At 42.3% G+C, this 20,887-nt stretch overlaps 3 protein-coding genes across 5 annotated transcripts in view; 1 reads left to right on the forward strand and 2 right to left on the reverse strand.

Moving 5' to 3' along the window:
* Positions 1-47: 47 nt before the first annotated feature.
* Positions 48-4,901, reverse strand: wdr55 (WD repeat domain 55). Its single transcript, XM_062547389.1, has 8 exons — positions 4,831-4,901; positions 3,993-4,225; positions 3,682-3,782; positions 3,471-3,558; positions 3,026-3,205; positions 2,606-2,705; positions 1,719-1,888; positions 48-703 (listed from the first exon to the last, which is right to left on the reverse strand). Exons 1-8 carry the CDS (start codon positions 4,843-4,845, stop codon positions 349-351), a joined length of 1,242 nt encoding a protein of 413 aa, XP_062403373.1. The 5' UTR covers positions 4,846-4,901; the 3' UTR covers positions 48-348.
* Positions 4,902-5,169: 268 nt separating this feature from the next.
* On the forward strand, positions 5,170-8,258 carry LOC134094027 (large ribosomal subunit protein uL15-like). The gene is made up of 5 exons (XM_062547390.1): positions 5,170-5,255; positions 5,772-5,835; positions 5,953-6,028; positions 6,194-6,368; positions 8,077-8,258. Exons 1-5 carry the CDS (start codon positions 5,253-5,255, stop codon positions 8,203-8,205), a joined length of 447 nt encoding a protein of 148 aa, XP_062403374.1. The 5' UTR covers positions 5,170-5,252; the 3' UTR covers positions 8,206-8,258.
* A 1,063-nt stretch (positions 8,259-9,321) lies between these two features.
* The window catches only part of LOC134094024 (DENN domain-containing protein 2B-like), a 25,075-nt gene continuing 13,509 nt past the window's right edge, over positions 9,322-20,887 (reverse strand). For all 3 annotated transcript variants that reach the window (XM_062547386.1, XM_062547383.1, XM_062547384.1), the window contains 11 exons: positions 20,513-20,622; positions 19,538-19,607; positions 18,707-18,784; positions 17,085-17,225; positions 16,129-16,277; positions 14,178-14,355; positions 12,404-12,445; positions 11,986-12,097; positions 10,799-11,038; positions 10,032-10,118; positions 9,322-9,747 (listed from right to left, as the gene is read on the reverse strand). In XM_062547386.1, the coding sequence (XP_062403370.1) occupies positions 9,713-9,747; positions 10,032-10,118; positions 10,799-11,038; positions 11,986-12,097; positions 12,404-12,445; positions 14,178-14,355; positions 16,129-16,277; positions 17,085-17,225; positions 18,707-18,784; positions 19,538-19,607; positions 20,513-20,622 (1,242 nt within the window). In that variant the 3' untranslated portion in view covers positions 9,322-9,712. The remainder of the gene's footprint in view (positions 9,748-10,031; positions 10,119-10,798; positions 11,039-11,985; positions 12,098-12,403; positions 12,446-14,177; positions 14,356-16,128; positions 16,278-17,084; positions 17,226-18,706; positions 18,785-19,537; positions 19,608-20,512; positions 20,623-20,887) is intronic.

The raw sequence follows: 20,887 nt of genomic DNA on the forward strand, positions 1-20,887 counted from the left end.
GAGAGTGTGAAATGTCAGGTGGGTGTGAAGGTTGGGGGCTGGTGAACAACACCTGGGGATGTATCTTACGACGGACATAAAAAACAGGCAAATAGGATACTGAAGTCACATGCCTTCATAGGACCTTTCTAGGCTGGGCTCAATCAATATGCCAGTGTTTCTATACAAATGTTTCGGTTCATATACTATCTCTGATATCCTTTCAACGGAACCAGTGCTGCAATATAGGTGGCATGGTTTAGATTTAGTAGACAATAGTTATAGCGGAAATGTACAAGTAAACCAAAACAAAATAAGCAATAAAAGACATATATCCAACAGTGACGTTCTTAAACAGATCAGAGTTTTTCAGTCACTGCCACTATCACTGTCACTGTCCTCGTCATCATCATCATCGTGGTCATCTTCCTCTTTCGTATTGTCCTTTTTGTCCGGCTCATCCAGCAGCCCCGAGAAGAAGTTGTCTCCGTTGCCGACAGCTTTCTTGCTGAGCGACGTCAGTTTGCCATGCTTCTTCTTCCTCTTGCGGTAGTCGCTGACGGAGAGTTCAGAGAGCTTGGAGATGTCCCAGAACTTGACCAGCTGGTCATGGGCACTGCTGGCCAGGAAACGTGTGTCGCGGGAGCGGGCAATCTCCTCAATGGGCTCCCCCTTGTGCTGACCCACACTGCCAACCACCCGATTAGGCAAAATGTTGATGGCTCTATTTCACAAAAAAAAGATCCAGATACCGCAAGTGAACAATCACGCCTTTATGTTATATTTTAGGGTAATGTATTTAGAAGATACTTTTATCAAAATGAATTTGCAGTACAGTAGGCCTACAGAGCTTTCTTTACAGTGAGTAAACCCCCTACATCATGAATCCATGAGCTTGGTGTTGTTGGTGCCTCGCTCGCTCTCCACTTAAGCGTATCTGAGAATTAAGTATACTTAAAGCTCCCTTGAGTATTCACTAAGCTTTGGACAGCAAACTGAAAAAATCTTGCAAAAAATTCATGGCGCCTGTCAGGCAAAAATTCATGACAGGCGCCAAAGAGATTTAAATAAAAAAAAATTACTGACACAATATTTTGGTATTCCAGGGTCAGGGACATTTCGATATTTGCATTCTTCACAGCTGCTACGATCATCCTTCATCTGCACATTTGTATGCAGAGGCATTTTGTCTGCATAGCTTCCTGCCTTAATCTTGCACAAACTCTCAAACCTGAGATCTATAAGCATTTCTATGATTCTATGATTCTGTAAAGACTGGGAATCTTGCAGAGTCACTTTGTACAACACTCCAATTAAATTCCTTTCAATAATGTTCCCATTGGGCACCAGATAAACAGGAACTCAACAAGGCTTATATGAACTATCCAGTGTGAAAATAGACAAGCATGTGTCGATTTTTAATGAGTCACGATGATGCAACCAATTTGTTTTCTATTAGGTCAATGTATATGCTAGTGGATTGTTACACACCTATTTAAAATAGCTCAGACTGACACCTTACACTAAATGATTAAGATACCGGTAACAGGAACACACCACCATTTCTGTAAACCTCCAATGATTTAATTCCAATTAAATTGTAAAATAAGTTTACTTTCGTACAAGAACAAGTCATCTTAATTCATCATGACCTGTAAAGTTTCACATATCCAGACTATATAGCTGTTGTCTTCCTGTAATCATAGATTGTGTGGAGTGGTGCCATTTGAGGGACTCACCTGATAACTCCATCCATGGAGCCGGCACACACCAAGCTGTCGGTGATAGGCACAATACAGTCGAGAGATTCTGCCTGCACGAAGAATCGGTCACTGGTCGCCCCAAAACCGTCCCAGTTAAATATATAGATGGTACCGTCGCTGGAGCCGCAGATCACCTTCCTACCACGCTGAGAGAGATGGAGGAGGTCAGAACTTATGTACCGTACATCATTAGAACTTACATTTGAGATGAAACAGAACTGTTAAACATTTCTGAAATTAATCACCAAAAGCACCCTCACCAAAAGCAAGAGGGCAATACTTCTACACCATGTTAAAAACCAGTACACAGTCAGCAACAGTGTACACAGTAACCATCAGTGATGCATCAGTAATTGCATAAATATGACTCATGCTTGCTTGGTGATTCAGAAGATTGTCATTACAATAAACACCCGAATCTCTCTTTAAATAACCGTTAACACACTCTCTGTGCAATGATCTTTTAACAGAACAGGGAATTAAATTGGCATATAATTGACTAACAGGGCAGTTGGAGAGAAGAGATCACCACCAGGGCCAGCACATGGCACCAATGCCAGCAGTTGTTAAACAATGCACTCTCACACATGGTCAAAGAAATGGAAACAATTCTGGATCTGGTCCTTGGATTTGGATCCAAAGTAGTTTCTTCCTTGGCCAAAGTTAAGTTCCACTGAATTGCCCTGAGTAATTTGTTGTGTAATCCCACTGATGGGAAAACAAACAAATAAGCAAACAGACAGACAACAGGCTACAACAAAAACATAACCTCCGAAACATAACCTAGAAATTACCTAGAAATCGACAGCTTTGGGAATAAGTGTGGTGCATGCTGCCCTCTAGTGGCAAATTATTGTACTTACTTTCACAATGGACACCGAATTCAGATCTCCACTCTGGAACTCAGATACCAGATCAAACCGCCGACGCTTTATGTTGAAGACAGCCATGGTACCATCCCCACTGTGTTGACAGATAAAGAGACAAGTTTGGTAAATTACCTATTATAGGACGCATATCTCCACAGTCAAAACCGATATGTAAAAGTGTTATTTTTGTTTATCTCTAAATGGTACAATAACTTCAACCTGAAATAAATCAGAGGCTTACTTAAGCAGAAAGAGGTCTCTGTGTGAGTAATTAGGCTCATATCAAAAGGCATGGAACAGCACATTTCAGCACATAATCCAGCAAACATAAAATATTTGTAATTACACTTTAATAACCCCAGATATATCAATCGAGAACAAAAATGTAAAACTGCAAAAATTGTAGATTTCTACCTTGAGGTTAGCAGGATCTTCTTAGCGCTGTCTATGGCGATCTCACTGATGAAGTCCTTGTGGTGCTTCATGTCCATGATGGCCGTGCCCTTCCTCATGTCCCAGACCTTCAGCGTGCCCCCGTCATCGCCCGTGGCCAGCACGTTCTCGTCCACCAACAACAGGGCATTGATGGGCACACTGGCATAGAGACAAGGGGTAAGGAAAGATAGCCCCAACACACATTTATTATTGCTAAGTAGTCATTTGCAATGGTCCTCTACATTAGAGAGCACCACTTTACTTTGATATGACTTTAAAAGGTGAGGTTATAGGTTGGACCATTCTTGAGAGAAAGTCATCTCTTGATGTTCAAGCCAGAACAAGCTGCCAAACTTCATGTTTTACATCTACGTTTAAGTGTTTTTTCTAAGTGTGCAGGAAGTGTCCAAGTGTGTTTTAATACCTGTGAGCTTTGGTAATACGTTTGACCAGCTTGCCTGCTTCCACATCCATGATGTGCACCGATTTGTCTTTAGCAACACTGAACAAGCCTAAGAACAATTTCAGACAAATCAGCAACGTAAATAGACAGAGCACAAACCACATGTAGATTACCATATTGAATACAGACCCCCCCACCCCCAGTAAGTAAGCATGAATAAGAGACTACTTACTACGGCCATCGCTGGAGAATGCCACTTTCCTGCAGGACTTCAGGTGATGACCTGATGACCACAGTTCTTTCGTCTCTCCTTCAGTGCACGAGTAGGAGTATCTATGAACATGAAACAAAACAAGATTTTTCATGTAAATGTAAAACACAATATTAATGTGCTGTAAACATTTGTAGATAGATGGATGCGTTATTGATCCCCAAGGGGAAATTCAAGGCATAAGAATGAACACAGCATAAGAATTCACATAGCATAAGAATGATCAAGACAACTCACTTTAGAGTAAGATGCTATGGGTAACATGTACTTACAAATATATGTCGCCATCAATATCGCCAGCTGCAATGATATCCTCTTTAGGATGAAATGCTATAGTGTTTACGATGGCATCAAAATGAATGTCCTCTGGTGTTTCACGGATCCTTGGCTCCTTAGGCTCATTCTCCTCATCAGCATCCTCTTCCTCACCTCCCTCAACACCAGGGTCTGGGTCATTCCCCTCCTCATCTTCACTTATCACCTTATGTACTTCCTCATCAGCATCCTGCAGTAAGACAACACAATCAGTTTGAAACACGTCTGAACACATTACAGACGTCATTGTACATCAACTTACAAGAGATGTAAAAGTCCTGTCATGTATTGGTCCTACTTGTGCACTTAGCACAGACGATTTCACTACATATCTGATCTACCTGGCCTAAGAGTCGCACTATAACCAAAATGAGCTGATTAAGTGGTAGGACCAAAAATGTGACAGGGCTATTACTTTCTGATGCCGGACTTTCACATCTCTGCAACATACAAATTTCCCACAACTACAATCTAATCTATGAGCTCATTACAGCATTTAAAACCATCAAGCAATGAACCCAATACAACAATTAAGACCATCAACTAATGCTTATCGAAAATGACTTAAGCTTATCTAAAGTTAACCTATTTGCTGAGAGAATTTCCACTTATGAGGTTGTTATAAAAAAGTTAGCTACGTGGATGCTGTTGGACATCTGGCTAGCTAGCTTGGCCGACTCAACGTACAGAGCCTTTCATCACATTCCTGGTTTTCTACGATTTGACAAAGTTACTGCCCACACAAACACACGTTTAACAGACAGAGAGCATAATTGCGATCAAGTATAGCATTACCTGTGCAGTAGCCATCCCCACAACACCAACGTGGTAGGACACACTACAGGCATGAGAACCATACAACCATATTTCTTCGTAATCAAAATAAAGGTAATATTAAGCACATTCACTGCCATCTATAGGCCTGGAATGGGACATACTGTTTCCAAACAAACAATGTTGTTCACTATTAAGTTCCTATGTGGTTATTATGAAGTACCCAGCAAGTCTGAAGTTAAAAAAAATTACAAACGTATGTCAATAGGTAAGCTTTTTTTCGTGACTGTGTTTAGTTTCACTCGGTTTCAGCCCAGCCGTCAGACATTTAAGTTCATCCAACCAAAGCGTGGCGCTGTTGCATTTTGCAGAAGATAGACAGACAGTCTCGAACATCAACGCGAGAATTCCGCTTGCTCGCCCTCTCTCCGATTTCCTCCAAGATGGTGAGTATCATGAACAAATCTTCCATCGGCGCTTTTTTAGAAAATCTATTGTCATCCAGTATTATTTTACTCCATCTGTTAACTTGATATAATCGGTTGGACAAAGTGACTTTAGTACTTCGTGTACTTCCTAGTATTTCACTACAGTTAACATGATAAATCATAATTTGAGCCCAACCTGTGTCAGCATTTGCCTGGACTGTTCCTGCTCGATAATTCTGCTGTATTTATTTTGTGGTCTGTGCGTTGACGAACAAGTTGCAGTGGAGATTTAGCACGCCACGTACTGCATATAATGGATTTTATGTTTTAATGACGGCACTGTGGTACAGTTGGGGACTATCTGTATGCTAAGTATCATCTTAGCCTCGAAGTCATTAGCCAAATGCCGCTAACGTTAACCTAGGCTACGTGGTTAGTGTGATGTGTCCAGAAAAGCACATTTCATTTTCATGCATGCAATGATGTCAATGTGTTCTTGTATCTTAACATTGTTATTATGGGTGATTGTTTTAGCCTACCAAGAAGACCAAGACCAGGAAGCTCCGTGGGCACGTCAGCCATGGACATGGTCGTATTGGTGAGTACCATCGGCGAACTTTAGGCATTAGGTGGCCAGCATTGTGATAAGTTCACGTTATGATAAACGCAAGACAACACCCCAAGTAGCTAACCGCCGTTTTCTTCCTGATGTCAGGTAAACACAGAAAGCATCCTGGAGGTCGTGGTAATGCCGGTGGCATGCATCATCACAGAATCAACTTCGACAAATAGTGAGTAACCGGTTCAAATATAAGTAGCCTACATTGCTTAAGTTGTTAACGTAAATTTCAGAGGATAACCCTGATGAGAGAAACACTAGCTGTGATTCTGGAGGTGAAATTTAAATGTCTTATGAGCCAGAAGTATGTGGTCAGACTTTTATTCTCAATTTCCAGCCATCCTGGGTACTTCGGTAAGGTGGGCATGAGACATTACCATGTTAAGAACAACACCACACACTGCCCAACCGTCAACCTGGACAAGCTGTGGACGCTGGTGAGCGAACAGACCCGTATCAACTACAGCAAGAAGCCCGATGGCCCTGCTCCCATCATTGATGTGGTCCAAGCTGTAAGTATCTGAATGTCAGCTACATCAGGCTACCACGTACCTACTGATCTGTCCGTCGCAGCGTTGATTTTTGTGATTAGGTCTGACACTTCTGTCTGAACCTCATTTTTTGCCTTTGTATTGTCAACCATCTACTGTGTTGTATGTCCTGTCCCGTGTCTTAAAGGGATAGTTCGGGTTTTAAGACACGAAGTTATATGGGTTCCCTGTCAGCAACGTTGTGCATCAGCACTGACTTACCCCCCGACAGCGTCCTGTGAGCCGAGATCCAGCCGGTTTTTGATCGTTTTTGATGCTGAAGAAAGTAGTCTGGCAAGTTTCTGGGGTCACGAAAGTAAAGTGTTTTTCTTCTCAAAACCATATGCGTTGAAAAGAGTGATATATTGACAGGGAACCCATATAACTTCGTGTCTTAAAACCCAAACTATCCCTTTAAGCCTGTTCCTGGAGTTCCACCTGGGGGTTTACTTTTCTCTTCACCCTCATTATCGTTATTGAGAAATAATTAGATTAGATGTCCCACAATCTCTGGTTGATGTTGTGGTGTTTTGCATGGGTGATAAGGTTGTTAGATGTTATTGATCCAAGTTTGGGCCTTAACGTGCACTACTTTCGGGTCACCATAGCATGCTTTCACTTAACTGCCCTACTTTCATGATCTAATTCCACTGTGGCTTGAACTGTTAACATTTCCCATAAATTTCACCCATAAGCCAGATATCCTTAACTTTTTGTGAGTAGTGTATGTTGCTGCTTACTTGAGTTAACTCCAGTACCATAAAATATTCAACATATTGCGTTGCTATGTTTAGATGAACTAGAGACAGATTTTTCACCAACCACGGCTTTGTTGCATTGTTACTGTTTAGCCCTTGATATATCAAATGTGCTTTGCTTCAAGGAGGTGGATTTTGGCGAGTGATGTATCCATAAATATATGGATATTTAATTTTTTCCCTATTGGCTTCATTATGCGTGTTGATGCTTCAGAGCTTTTGCCAGTTATTTTATTTATTTCTCCCAAGTTGCTACTCAGTGAGTGATTCTGAGGTGTTCTTGGCTAAAGTGATGACAGGAAAAAAATTAACTCGTTAACTGTGATTGCAGACCTACATTGTCGTGTAGATGCCTAGTGTCACCTGAAGTTCACTGAGAGGTTGACATCAGCCTACCAACTACGTGTCCGTGTGTGTAGTTGGGTTTTAGTGGATGTTTAAAAGCAAATTGACCACACACTGAAACTTAACAGTACCTTTGGCAATGGATATGTGTAAATGACCAATATGTGCAATTTGCCATGACCGCCAGTGACTAGGTCTATAATATAAAGACTGTTGTCTAGCTTCTTGTGACCCACTGAGCTTGAATATTCAGTACAGGATTACCAAACATTCAATTTGTCCAGCTCCATGTATAACTATAGGTTCTACATGGAGAAAATAGGTGATGAGGTAGGGGAAATGGTGGAATGAGGTTGCCTTGTGACTACCTTGGGGGTTGACCAGCAAACGACCCTGGTTGCTGTACACTATTTGCACTGTACTGTCAATGTGCATGTCATGTAATTCGTTTCCACACAGGAAGATTGCTGTAATGGTGTCTGCACCGAACATATAATATTCCAAGTATGATTGGAGTTGTCGTTTGCTTTTTAGTTCATAGAGGTTGCATTGGATGCTAATGTTAAGTTCTCGCTCTCTCTCTACAGGGCTACTTCAAAGTGCTGGGCAAAGGCAAGCTCCCCAAGCAGCCAGTCATCGTCAAGGCAAAGTTCTTCAGCCGCAGGGCTGAGGAGAAGATCAAAGAAGTTGGGGGCGCTTGTGTGCTGACTGCATAAGCACTCGCTGCCTTTTTTGTTTTTCAGGAATAAAAAAACATTGAAAAAAGAAATTACTGTGTGTGTGTGTTTACTCTTATAAACTAGGCTTGTGCACCGTTGACTGATGTAATGGCCCTTTAGGACTGCATGCATACAGCACTAAAGAAAATGACATTAAACAAGTTTCACTGAGATGTTGACTTCTAAAAAAGTTGAAGCGTCAGTCAATGTATTCTGCATGGCTGTTGCTTCTGATGTGAGATCTTTTTGCCAGGACTCTAGAATGAGAGATGTTGCATATTTGTGCAGTGTATTGTAGATTCTTTGAAGGCCCACAAGGATCAACATTGGCCAGATACTAACTACCTATGGTCAGGTTTCCCACGAGTCTTGGAATTTATGGAATATAATTGAATTTTGATGACATCTATTCCAGACGTAGAAAGTCAGGACATTACCATTTTGAACAAAGTCATGTAATACCAGGGAATTTTTACGTAGCAGTTTAAACTTCACTTATCAAAATACAGTTGTACAAATTTCCATGCAGAGTTAGTGCGCATCTGGATCATAGCTTCGCTGCTTGCTTGAACAGTTGTAAGACTCAACTATATTCAATATCCATTTGTTCATCTCCCGCTCTAAAAAAAGATTCTTGAGCAGTATGCGGCTGCTCTGAAATCTTTGGTCAGTATATTGTACCATTCATTACATGGGTCATGGAAGTTCATGTTCCTTGTCAGGGAAGTCATGTAATTGTACATTTGATTTCAAGTGGGAACCTTGCATGATTTGCCAGGCCCCATGACATCAGCCTTCAATGATCTAATCTGTGTTTACACATTGTTGACATTGTGCCCGTAACTTTCCAAACTTTTCTAAAGTTTGGCAAAACACAGGCGCACCATGATGGTATTCTTTTATTTCCCCTCCTACGATGATCGCCTAAAGTGTTCACCTACTCCTGACAGGAAATGGCCCTGCTGTGTTATTTGTTCAGCATTCCTTTTATTGATTAGGCACAAACGCTTCATGATGTTTGCCTCTTACGCACAACAGCAGCGATCCACATATGCTTGCAGAATATTTTTATTGTAAAAATCTTGTAATCAACAAATAGCTTTCACTGCCTCTGAAAAAAATGAGTTCAAATTATTTCTTTTGAGTGTGTTGTAATGTTGATATATCAAGACATTAGATGCCTCTGAATCCATCCAACAAACCCTCAGTTGAGTCTCCATATTCCAATGTAAATAAAGGGAGCAAACATCTGATACCTTCTGATGAAATGCTTCTGATCTTTCTCCCACATCTAAAATATGTGAGAACAAAAGTTTGAACCCTTACAGATCATGTTGCCATCCTAAACCTTTGGTAGTTTTTATTGTTACCAAACTTATTCAAGATAAAAAAAAAAATCATTTACAGTTTCCAAATCAGTATAGACACTGTACAAGTATTGTGTGAAAGATAACATTTACAAAAGTAATCCAAATGCAGATGAAGTTGAACAATGTTCTTGAAGTCAGTTCTTTTTCTGCAGGAACTTAATTTTACTTCCTGTGGATTAAGAAAAGAAGAAAAGATGCACATAACAAATGGCTATTAGAAATGTATAACTTTAAGGGTCATCCATAGGTTCTCTATGATGGTTGGTTTGTATATAAAACCAATTTAATGATGGATAGATAGAATTCAAGAGGGGAAAAAGGATTCTCCTTGATTACTGCTAATCGAGAGTTATTTGAAAATGTGGAAACATGAAGACCGCCTTCAAGAAAGACACGTTGAGAGCTCACTTTATATACCCTTGTGTAGTTTCCTGAAGTGGTTTACTAACTCACCCAATCCTCTGAAGAACCTGTTGACTCCACCTTGCTCTGTCTCAGGGAGTTCATCAAGATACTGTTCCACACGGACCTCAAACAGACCTGCAGGAGTGCAGACCACTCAAAATATTAGACCTTGAATGTGAAGCAATGTGTTTCAAATACACAGGCTACAAGCTGAGATCATTGTATCTTTCTAGGCTTTAAACTTTAAAAAAAAAAAAAAAAACTTTGTTTAGTCTCCACTAGGTGGCAGCCACATGCCATAGTTTCAAGACAACTTTTTAGGACCATTTTGATACAATCAACAGCTGATAAAATTGATAGCATTTTTGAAAAAATTGAAACAGGTATAGAAAAAAAGTCGACAGTATTCATTAATTATTTATTAATCTATTGCCAAATTCAGATACAGGGTAAAACAAAAGAAATGTGTCAAGTAAGGATGTCAAGTAAGTAATAATCTTCTGGTTTGCCTGGCTTGGGAAATTTAAAGCAACCTGGTTAGAATCAGCAGACCCACCATGTGGTTCAAGTACACAATTCAAATATGTAAACAATGGATAAACAAAACCAGCGGATACCCACACCATGAAATTAATTTTAGAATTCCAGAGGCTGACAAGTAGCAAAGAGTCAGGCTTTTGAGTCCAGTCCACTTAACCTGGTCATTTACAGTTTACATGAATACCATCACAGACAGACAGCAGTTAAATTGGCTTCAGGTTATCTTGGAGTATTGACTAAGGTCAAAGGTCATAGGTGACACAGGTGTGTCTAACCTTTTGCACGGCTGGTGCGGAGCTCCTGGTCCTGGATGAAGCCATGGAACATCTGTGACTCCATGAAGACGCCCAGGAATCGCCGGACGCTGCGTGAAGCCACAGCCTTGCGGAAAGCGTCTCGCTGGAAGACACGTTCGCCGCCGGCCGCGTGCGTCATGAAGAGTGGAAAGTGGCCCACCGTCTCCAGGAAGAAGCGGATGAACGCCTCCGACACCACACTGTTCAGGGAATGGCTGTCTGCAGGACAGAGCATCAGCTCAACACACGACACTGGTCACTCAATGGAACTATGGACCCTTTCAATCTGTCCCTACAGGAATTAGCCCATTTCACAAGATGTCGCCAGTGCGTAAACTAACTTCCTCTGGAACAGCTCAGTCTACAGGGGAGACAGAAACAGGAAGATGTTTTACCCTGCCAATTAAGGCATCATTAACATCAACTACCACCACCTGGACACTGTGAAATGGGCTAATTCTAGTTTAAACTATATAAAAATCAACAAAGATACTTTGAAATGAAAAGGAATCGGACTTAGTGCAGTGCTCTACACAATTTTCTGTTTTCCCCAAGTTACCATTAGTTCAAGTTACCATTAGTTCAATGTTGTTTTATGTGCCACTAGAAATGCCTTAGGAATGCAAATGTTTGTTTATTTTAAAGAGTCTATAGATTTAAACCAGTTAATATGACAGACTGTGATTTTTCTCTCTGACATCATAACAGTCTGACGGGCATTATCTGAAAACATTACGGGTGTATTCAAATACATTGGGAGCTAGAATATGTACTGTGTAGATGCCTATTGTTTTGTTGTTGTTGTTGTTGTTGTTGTTGTTGTTGTTTTGTCTTTCAAATCTCTGACGTGTCCCCGATTAAAACTTCTTTGAGTGTGCATAAGTTTCTTTTTCACTTTCCTCTCTCTGGGAGGTAGAACAACCACCGAGATCTGCTGCTGCGGAGGCAACTTGGAATAATAATAAAACAAAAACGACCGTCCCAGGGCCTTCAACTGAACAAGGTCAGAAGTCCCAGTATGTGGTCTAAAAATGAAATAAGCAACCAATATCTCCTCATTCTACACAGTCAGATAATTCGGCTGTGGCAGATTGAGTTAAGACAGACATGTGATTGGGTTCTGACAAGCAGTGTTGTATTTGTGCCGTCACGGACGGTTGTCTTACCATCCTCAGACTCGCTGTCAGAATCCTGGCCGATGAGGTCATCCCTCTGCTCTAGAGCCTGCTCCAGAGCAGCTTGGAGTTTCCTTGGCAACAGTGTTGCTTCGTCATCTATCTAATGAAAACCACAGAAGAGGAGGAAAACTGGGTTACCATGGTTTTCCCAGACAGAGTGTTTTGGGATAACAGAGTACAAACTATTTCCTTTCTGAGCAGTGTTTCCTTTGTAGCGTCCAAAAGACAAGTGAGAACTCGAGCATCTTGTCAATTAATAACACAGTTACAAGTTAGCCATTGTGAAGATAAAATAACTACTCAGAGAAATGTTTTTAAATTATGTCTAAAAAGGATATACTTCAACTTCAAAGGTGACTAAAGTGTTAAATATGTGATGGAACATGTCGTTCGGTGTGGTCTTTACCTGTCTAATAAACCGGTCTGATCGCAAGTCCACCATCAAAGTCTGTAACCAAACAAGGAAAAGGAGAAATCTGACATTGGGCACTCACACATGGAATGGATTACGCACATTTTACAACCCTGAAAAAGTTGATAAGACGCACAAATATGGTTTTACAGTCTTCACATTTCTGAAATTGATTAACAATGACAACAAAAGAAAGAGGATGACAGACATCAGATTAGTGGAATTACATCCAGAACATTAGATTTCGTCTGCACACATAACTGCACAAAGAGCCAGCGCTCACTGGCTGTGAAAGCACATACTCAAGGCATTACTGAAGGGTTAAACTCAAAGGACTCGTTTAACGCTGGATGTCATCCACAGAGCCACGTTAGCTAACAGCTGTGAGCTGTGGCGCTGAAAGCCGCTGAACATCCCATCTCCCCTCCTCAGACAGCATGCCATGCAAACTTGTTTATTGGGGTCCACAAGTGAGCAGTTCAACAACCTCGCGAGGCACTTTGTTTCTGCTGGAAATAAAATTAATTTCCGGAACAAACACTCTCCGGGACGTGCTGGAACGTCGCCCGCCTCCAGCTTATTTTGGAAGTTGTGTTGTTTTCCCAAACGCTTCAGCACCCCCTCCACCACCCCCCCGCATCCCCTGGAGGTGGGGTATGTGGGGGGGAGGAGGGATATGGGGGTCACGCTGGTGCCGGCCCTCAGTGTCCCTCCCTGGGGTGCTGTAGTTCAGGGCTTCTCTCTGAGGCTGACCTGACCATCTGCCAACCTCTGGAGCAAACCTTGGATCTCACTCACTGCTACAGCACAGCACAGCACAGCACAGCACATCCTGCTAGCTTACACAACAGCCGTTACACAACTGTGCTGTGCTCTAATACTCTGGATTGAGCATCATGCTGGCAATGGTATCATCAGGCCAGCGGAATGGGAATCAAAGAGGAATGCATGAGAGTGATATGCATATGGACACACACACACACACACACACACACACACACACACACACTATGCATATGTGCACAAACATACACATATACATGTACATGTATATAAGCTATCTACATACTATACACACACAATAACACACCTAAAACATTAAGAAATGTATACAAGCATGTCTATACACATATATTCACACTCATACAAGTATAAACATGCAGTATAAACATATTCACACACACACACACACACACACACACACACACACACACACACACACAGAAACACAGACACAAAGACACAAAGACACACACAGGGTGTGATGGAGCAGCAGTACCGTCACTGACAAACAATTGGTTGACCCAGGTTTCAATCTGTTGCAAATCCGGGATGCTTTGGATACTCTAACTATGTTAACATTATAAAGAGCATGGCAATATATCAAAAGGCAGTCTAAAATCAGTCACAGGGATCATTTACAAAAATGTCTTTACAGATTTTAAAATCAGACCGTGAAATTAAAATTATGCTAAGTTTTCAGCTGCTTTTGAAGTGCATTCCAGGATGAAAGAGCATGATATCTGAAAGCTGTCTTACCAAATTCAGGCTTCACAGTTGGTATATTCAAAAGAATGTCATTATTAGACCTGAGGTTATCTATTGTTAGTTGCTTGTCAGAAAATTGCTAAATAGTATGGTAGCAAACCAGTAACTGCTTTGTAAATGAAAATGTACCCATGAAGCCTTCTACAGTATGTATTGACAATGGAAGTCAACCACTGCACCTTTAACTTGAATACACATAAAGTACTGTACACAGACTGACCTCCTCGAGCGGCATCTCTTTAAGGCGCGGCAGGGAGCTGGACAGGAGACCCACCAGGAAGGGCGTGGGGCAGCACACCATGTCCAGCATGGAGGCGGGCAGGACGGGGATGAAGGTGTGCTGCCAGGAGAACGGGTACAGCAGCGCCACCACCGCATGGGCACAGCTCGACAGGGTACTGCAGAGGGGGAAGTAAGGAAGGAAGGAACACAAAGTGTCAGTGTCAGTGGATCCATGCCAGATCAGGGCCAGGTCTGAGCCAGCTGGTGGAAGCGGACTGGTAGCATAGCAGGGCAAGATATGCTTATCAACAGACGGTACATCAAGCGAGACGATTCATAAAATCGGACCAGTACCTTTTTAAGTTAAGTTAAGTTACGATAAGATAAGATAAGATAAGATAAGATAAGATAAGACTTTATTAAATCCCACACCTGGGACATTTACTTGTCACAACAGCCCAATAGTTCAAGTTCAAGGAGCATCACAGAACGCAATATGATTGATACTAATCATTTACATTGATTAATTTAGCAGATGCTTGTTTTAAAGCGACTTATCACACTGAAGAAGAGCTTTTGGCTGAAAACGTCTGTGGCCTGATTAAAAATTGGGAACTTTTAGGAAGGAACTGTGAGTGCTATCCTATTTCTAAGTGTACATCGTCCCTGGAGGGACAGGGTCAAGTGGGAGAGGGTCAGGTGACTTGCTCGAGGGCACAACGGTGGAAGCTGGGATTTGAACCCACAACTTTTCTGGCTACTGCATGCTAGCCAAGCTCCTTGGCCACTATGCTACCACTGCCCCAACGCCCCCCTAATCATAGTTTCAGGGCTGGACTGGGGCCAGAGGAATTTGCAATCTTGGGTTCAGCAGGAGTCTCTCCGGACAGATGAGTATCCCACATCACATAGCTGAATTCTATTAGCATGAGCAAGATGCCAGTTCCTCCAGGACTTAGAGATCTTTTGTTTTCACTGCAATCTTACCACAAGAGCCAAAGCATCTGCATTATTTGTGATTGATTAATTTCGGCATTAGTCGTGATCTATTTGAACTCAAAATCACCATGATTTCAACCACTAATTCCTACTCCTACAATTTGGCTACAATAATCACAACTAACCCCTTCAAGCTCCTGAAGGCTCTGATTAAATGTAGACAGCTGTATCATCTCATGGCTCTGCGTTGACAGTCCCCAGTCAGTCTCTCTGTGTCCCAGAGCCAGGAACAAAGAATGAAGACAGGACTGTCAGAATGAAGATGGTCTGTGCGTCGCGATGTGAATGTCCTCTGGACAATCGTTTCAGACACAAAGATGAAATATCTTTACCTCTGACTGAGCAAACATCTGTGCACGCTTAGCAGTCTATCTCGCTTGTTTTCTCTTCCTGGGCAACAATGAGGAAATCACTTATACATTCTGAGCGGTCTGACTCTTTTTTATACGTCAAGGAGGCCCTATGATATGATTATACTGCATGATGGAGAGATCTAATGAGAGCCATATGGGGTTGTGATGTTTGTTTGGCGTAATTCATATGAACATTATGCTGTTATTGGATCTGTATGGGGAAAACCTGCACTGAGGGAGTGACTAGCAGTTCAATGTTTAGACAAAGCGTGACATGATTTGCCTCATCATCCATTCCATTTGAAATACAGTACACTTAGATGAAATAATGAACTACATATATTTCACAATAGATTCCAAAAAAAGTTTGTCACAATGTTGGCCCTAACTGGAAAGACATGTACTGTATATGTCTAAATACTATGCCTACATCACCTTTGCTTTCAGTTTAGATTTAAAGGAGAGGAAATGTAACTTACAGCATTTATTCTTAGTTATCAGTCATTAGTTACAATCAGATACTGGTACTGATCGGGCCCTGTTTTTGGCCCACTCCTAGTTCTGACTCGGCTCTAATCCAGTTGTAAGCGTCCTCACCTGAGTTTGTCGGCAACAAACACAACCCTGCGCTCGAGTAGCAGCGAGGCGAAGATGCGTACGATCTGAGGCACACTCAGGCAGCTGAACAGACTCTGCAGGTCGACATGCTCCAGGCGACAGTCCGCCGGACGCTGCAGCTCCATCACCTTGGCCGCACACACACACACACACACACACACACACACACACACACACGCACACACACACACACACACACACACACACACACACACACACACACAGATATTCACAAACATATTAAAACACAGACACACACACATCTAGTAAGTGTATGTGGTGTGTGTGTGTACAGTAAGTGGAAGCATGTGTGAAGCATAATATAATGTGTGTGTGTGTGTGTGGGTGTGTGTGTGGTTTGTGTGGGAAATATGGAGTACGGTTAGAAGCCCTTGAGGAGAGGCTGGCTTTGCCATGGGCTCAGTAGACTCCACTGAAGTCGATTAACTGCACAGTGTGGGAAGAAGCCACCATCACTCTCCCTTGGCCTGGAGCAGAGGAGTGCACAGGCTGGGCTCAGTCGAGCCTCTCTGTGTTCATTTATTACTCTGGTTTCTCTAAAGCTGTGCACTGTTGTTAACATAAACATCATGTTGTGAATGCTAATTCATCTGCAACACTTTGCTCCCTTTGATAGTCGAGCAGATTCCCTCAATGTATTGTATTCAAACACGTTTGTCTCATTGAATAAACTGAATTATTAATGAGTGCATGACTCTAGGTCACCAGCTACACTCATTCAAAAGTAACCTCTACCTCATGAGTCAACTCTATCTCACTTTACAGATGTATCTCACTTTACCAAATCACAAGGGAGGGCATGTTTAAATTAGTAATAGGAAAAATCTAAGAATAACTGGGTCAGTTGTTCATTCATTTGAGGATTTATACTACAAATAAACGAGAGTTCCAGGTTTCGTCCAGGGGCCGCTTACCTCATTTCCTGTCCCAGGCAGGAAGGTCTTGACTCGGATGGTCTTGCCAGGGGCTGGGAAGGGTGACTCCATCAGGCTTCTCATGAAAGGGTAGACCAGAGCAGCCGATATCTCCCTGCGTCTCTCCACCTCATCTAAGATCTGACAGAACACCAGAGGTGAACGTAGGCAAACATTTCCTAACAGTTTTCTGATTGCCTTGAGTTATCCACGAACAGTTGCAAACAATTTCAGGAACATATTAGGAGTTGGACAGAGAGTTACCATTGAGATGGAATGTTTGAACAAAATCGTTCAAATGCATCTGTTCAGACAAACATGTTTGCCACAAATGTTCGACTCTGTTCAAGGAATATAAATGCACCTCAGCATTTTCATAAGCAACAAGAGCACGGCCGGCATCACAACGACCATTGTCATCAGATAGTAATTAGTAGTAATTATATAATTTGCCAAAATCTTCATCAGTATCATCACCACTGTGTCTATCATGGTTATGCCATTTTGCAGATGCCCTTTTTCCAAAGCGATCATGACTATAAATGTAAGTATCTTCATACAACCACCACCATCATCAACTTCATTGACATTTTCATCAAACGCAAAAGCATCGTCACCACCAAACATCATCTACTTCATAACATCACCCTCCTCCTCCTAATCATCATCATCAACATAGCATCTGACACCAGTAATCATGACTTAAGGTGAACAATAGCACCTTTGCACTCACAACCAAAGTGGTATCACTAATCACTAGGCAAGATTTCAATTGTAATGTACTGACAATACTGCTACTCACATGAAGGGCAGCTGTGAGGCCAGATATTGGCAGTATTTATTCCTCAAAAAAAGCATGAGTTGAACCTCCATGTTGTTTTGCTTTCAAAGATCACATTCTTCACAACACAGACTTCCTTCCACTATACTCTTGGGAAAGAATGGCGTTCCGACTTCTCAAATAAGCAGTGCTATGAAATCACTTGAGATGCTTTCAGATACCCTTGGTTATTAAAATGTTAGTAAACACAATGAGGGCTTATCATAAACTGACTAAGAACATCTGCACTCTCCTCTGCTTCGCCAGCACTGTAGCAATAAACCCATTTTGCAGTTTTTGCATTGTTTTGGCAACGTCAGCAGTGCTTACAAAACAACCGTTTAAATACTTTTAATTTCATGATTCTTGAGACCACTGTCTTAGATCTGATGGGAAGTTCTGTATACAGATTTGGAGGGTTGAGAGCACCTCACCATATATCTCTGTATACGTACAGTAGACATACTCTGGCCGGTAAGATAAATATGCTGTTCGAGTCTAAACTCCAATCTGGAGGTGCTTCTCCCTCTCCACTCTCGTATGTAAACACATTCCCAGGGTACAGAGGGGAGTGGGAAAGTCCCGTCCGGCCAGGCGGAGCGGAGTCTGATCCCATCCAGGGCACATCATTCCCACTCACAATCTGTCATTCCCGCAGTGGTCAGCGCAAAGCGGAGCCGGTATATTGATTCCACATGTGTGGGGGTGTGTGTGTGTGTGTATGTATGTCTATGTGTGTGTGTGTGTGTGTGTGTGTGTGTGTGTGTAAGGGAGGGGGTGATGGGGGGGGGGGGGGGTTCACCTTGGAGAAGAGATCAAAACATCCAAGACGACTGATCACACAGTAAACTTCAGGCAGTCGTGGAGCCGTACCACTGGGCTAGAGAGAGACACAGAGATAGAGAGACACAGAGAGAGACACAGAGAGAAAGAGAGAGAGAATGAAAGAGAGCGGAAGAGAGGAAAAAGGAAGAAGTGAGGACAGCTACAGTTACAGAGTACAGGGGGACAGAAATAGCTCAATGGGGATGATGGAACATACTGCAGTTATCATTGGTCCTGCTGTCTTATTCTCACTCTTTCACTCCCACTCTATCTCCCCCTCTCTCACACTATCTATCTATCCATCTCTCTTTACTGTGGCTTTTCCCCTCCCTCTCTCTCTCTCTCTCTCTCTCTCTCTCTCGCGCACACACACACATACACACACACACACACACACACACACACACACACACACACACACACACACACAAACGCGCGCACACACACACACACACACACACACACACACACACACACACAAATAAACATACAGACGCACAGATGCAAACATACAGTGCATATCTATGGAAGCGGATGCTGGTAATAAACAGCTGTCACAGAAGTTTGATAAAAGCAGATGAATCGCTACGCAGGAGATTGTCTCTGTTTTCCTTTAGGGATTATAGGATGAGGCACTCTCCCCCCATATCGCTAAAACAATATCCCTCCTCTGTAATCATGTGACCACATCCGTAGTCACCACCCGCATATTTGGGCTCCGCGAAAAAAGCATCCACGGGGCCACAGAAATAAACACGCCTGGCCAACCCCACATGAGGGACGAGACGCTCCCAACCACCCAACTCACCAGCAGACGTCTGCAGTACCCGAAGCGCCTGCCACCGTCTTCACCCGTCAACATGAAGGAGAAACTCTCACTAAGGGGAACAGAAACAGATCTTAATCATGTAACAGTTAGCAGAACATGTAATACTCTACAATAAATAGCTTCTCTATGGTATATTGCAAGACAAAAATGTATCACTGGCCAAAGTCATCAAACATTAAACTGTCAGATGATTGTTTGCTGAAACTGAGTACCAAGTGATAGATGACAGTTATCAATCCCCCTCCGCAGTCATTTCTCCCAGTCACAGCCTTCACCACACAATCACCACATTTAATCTCATCACAACACCACAGTCACCACCATTAATTCCATAGTAACAACAATGTCACCACCTTTAATCCCATAATAACAACACAGTCACCACCATTAATCCCATAATAACAACACAGTCATAACATTTAATCCCACAGTAACAACAGTCATCTCCTTTAATCCCATAGTAACAACACATACACCACCTTCAATACTGTGGTAACAATGCAGATGAGGTCATACATGTACGCTTTTCCTATTGGCTAAACTGGTCCTATCTGGTCTCACCTGCAGAGCTGACTGTAACTGCTGGTCATGTCATACCGCTGGTCACACCTGCAGCTCTGATCGTAACCAATAAATGCTGGTTATATCTACTGGTCATATACTCCACAGGTTGTGACTGTTACAGGGGAGCTACACCAGACGCGTAACTGAAGCGTTCCGTTCGCGACGTGTAAAATCCATTTTTTTCAATCCTATTTTTTTTCGAATGTACGTGCCACTGTTGCGTCTGGTGTAGCTACTTCCATTGACTACAGTGTATAATTAACTGCTGCGACCGGCTGCAACATACGCGTTGCGAACCGAACGCTTCAGTTACGCGTCTGGTGTAGCTCCCCTGTTACACCGGTCCTACCTGCTGTACTGGTTGTAACTGGTATGCAGGTCCTACTGTACCTGTTGTATTGGGTGACAGGGCACCAGTCCTTGGCATCTGGGAAGCAGAACTGGGGTATGGCCTTGAGTCGCTGCTCTGCCTCCCTCATCTGTTTGGTTGGACGATCCAGCTGTGGGCCATCAATGGACTTTTACTCTACAGAATTATACTTTCTGATATAATTTTAATCTTGTCTTACTGTTCCTCATGGGAAGGAATGACCACACTCCGTCATAGTCTGTACTGAGTTTGATACTGTCAAATATATTTGCACTACACTAAATATAGCTATTGTTTTATTATCATTATGTGAGAGTGTTTATAATGGCTATCCAATTAATTCATCTTGTTAGTTATGCTTATTTTACTTGCTTGCTTGAATCCCTATGGTCTTC

This window comes from Sardina pilchardus, chromosome 10 (genome assembly GCF_963854185.1).
Source record: "Sardina pilchardus chromosome 10, fSarPil1.1, whole genome shotgun sequence".
Taxonomy (NCBI): domain Eukaryota; kingdom Metazoa; phylum Chordata; class Actinopteri; order Clupeiformes; family Clupeidae; genus Sardina; species Sardina pilchardus.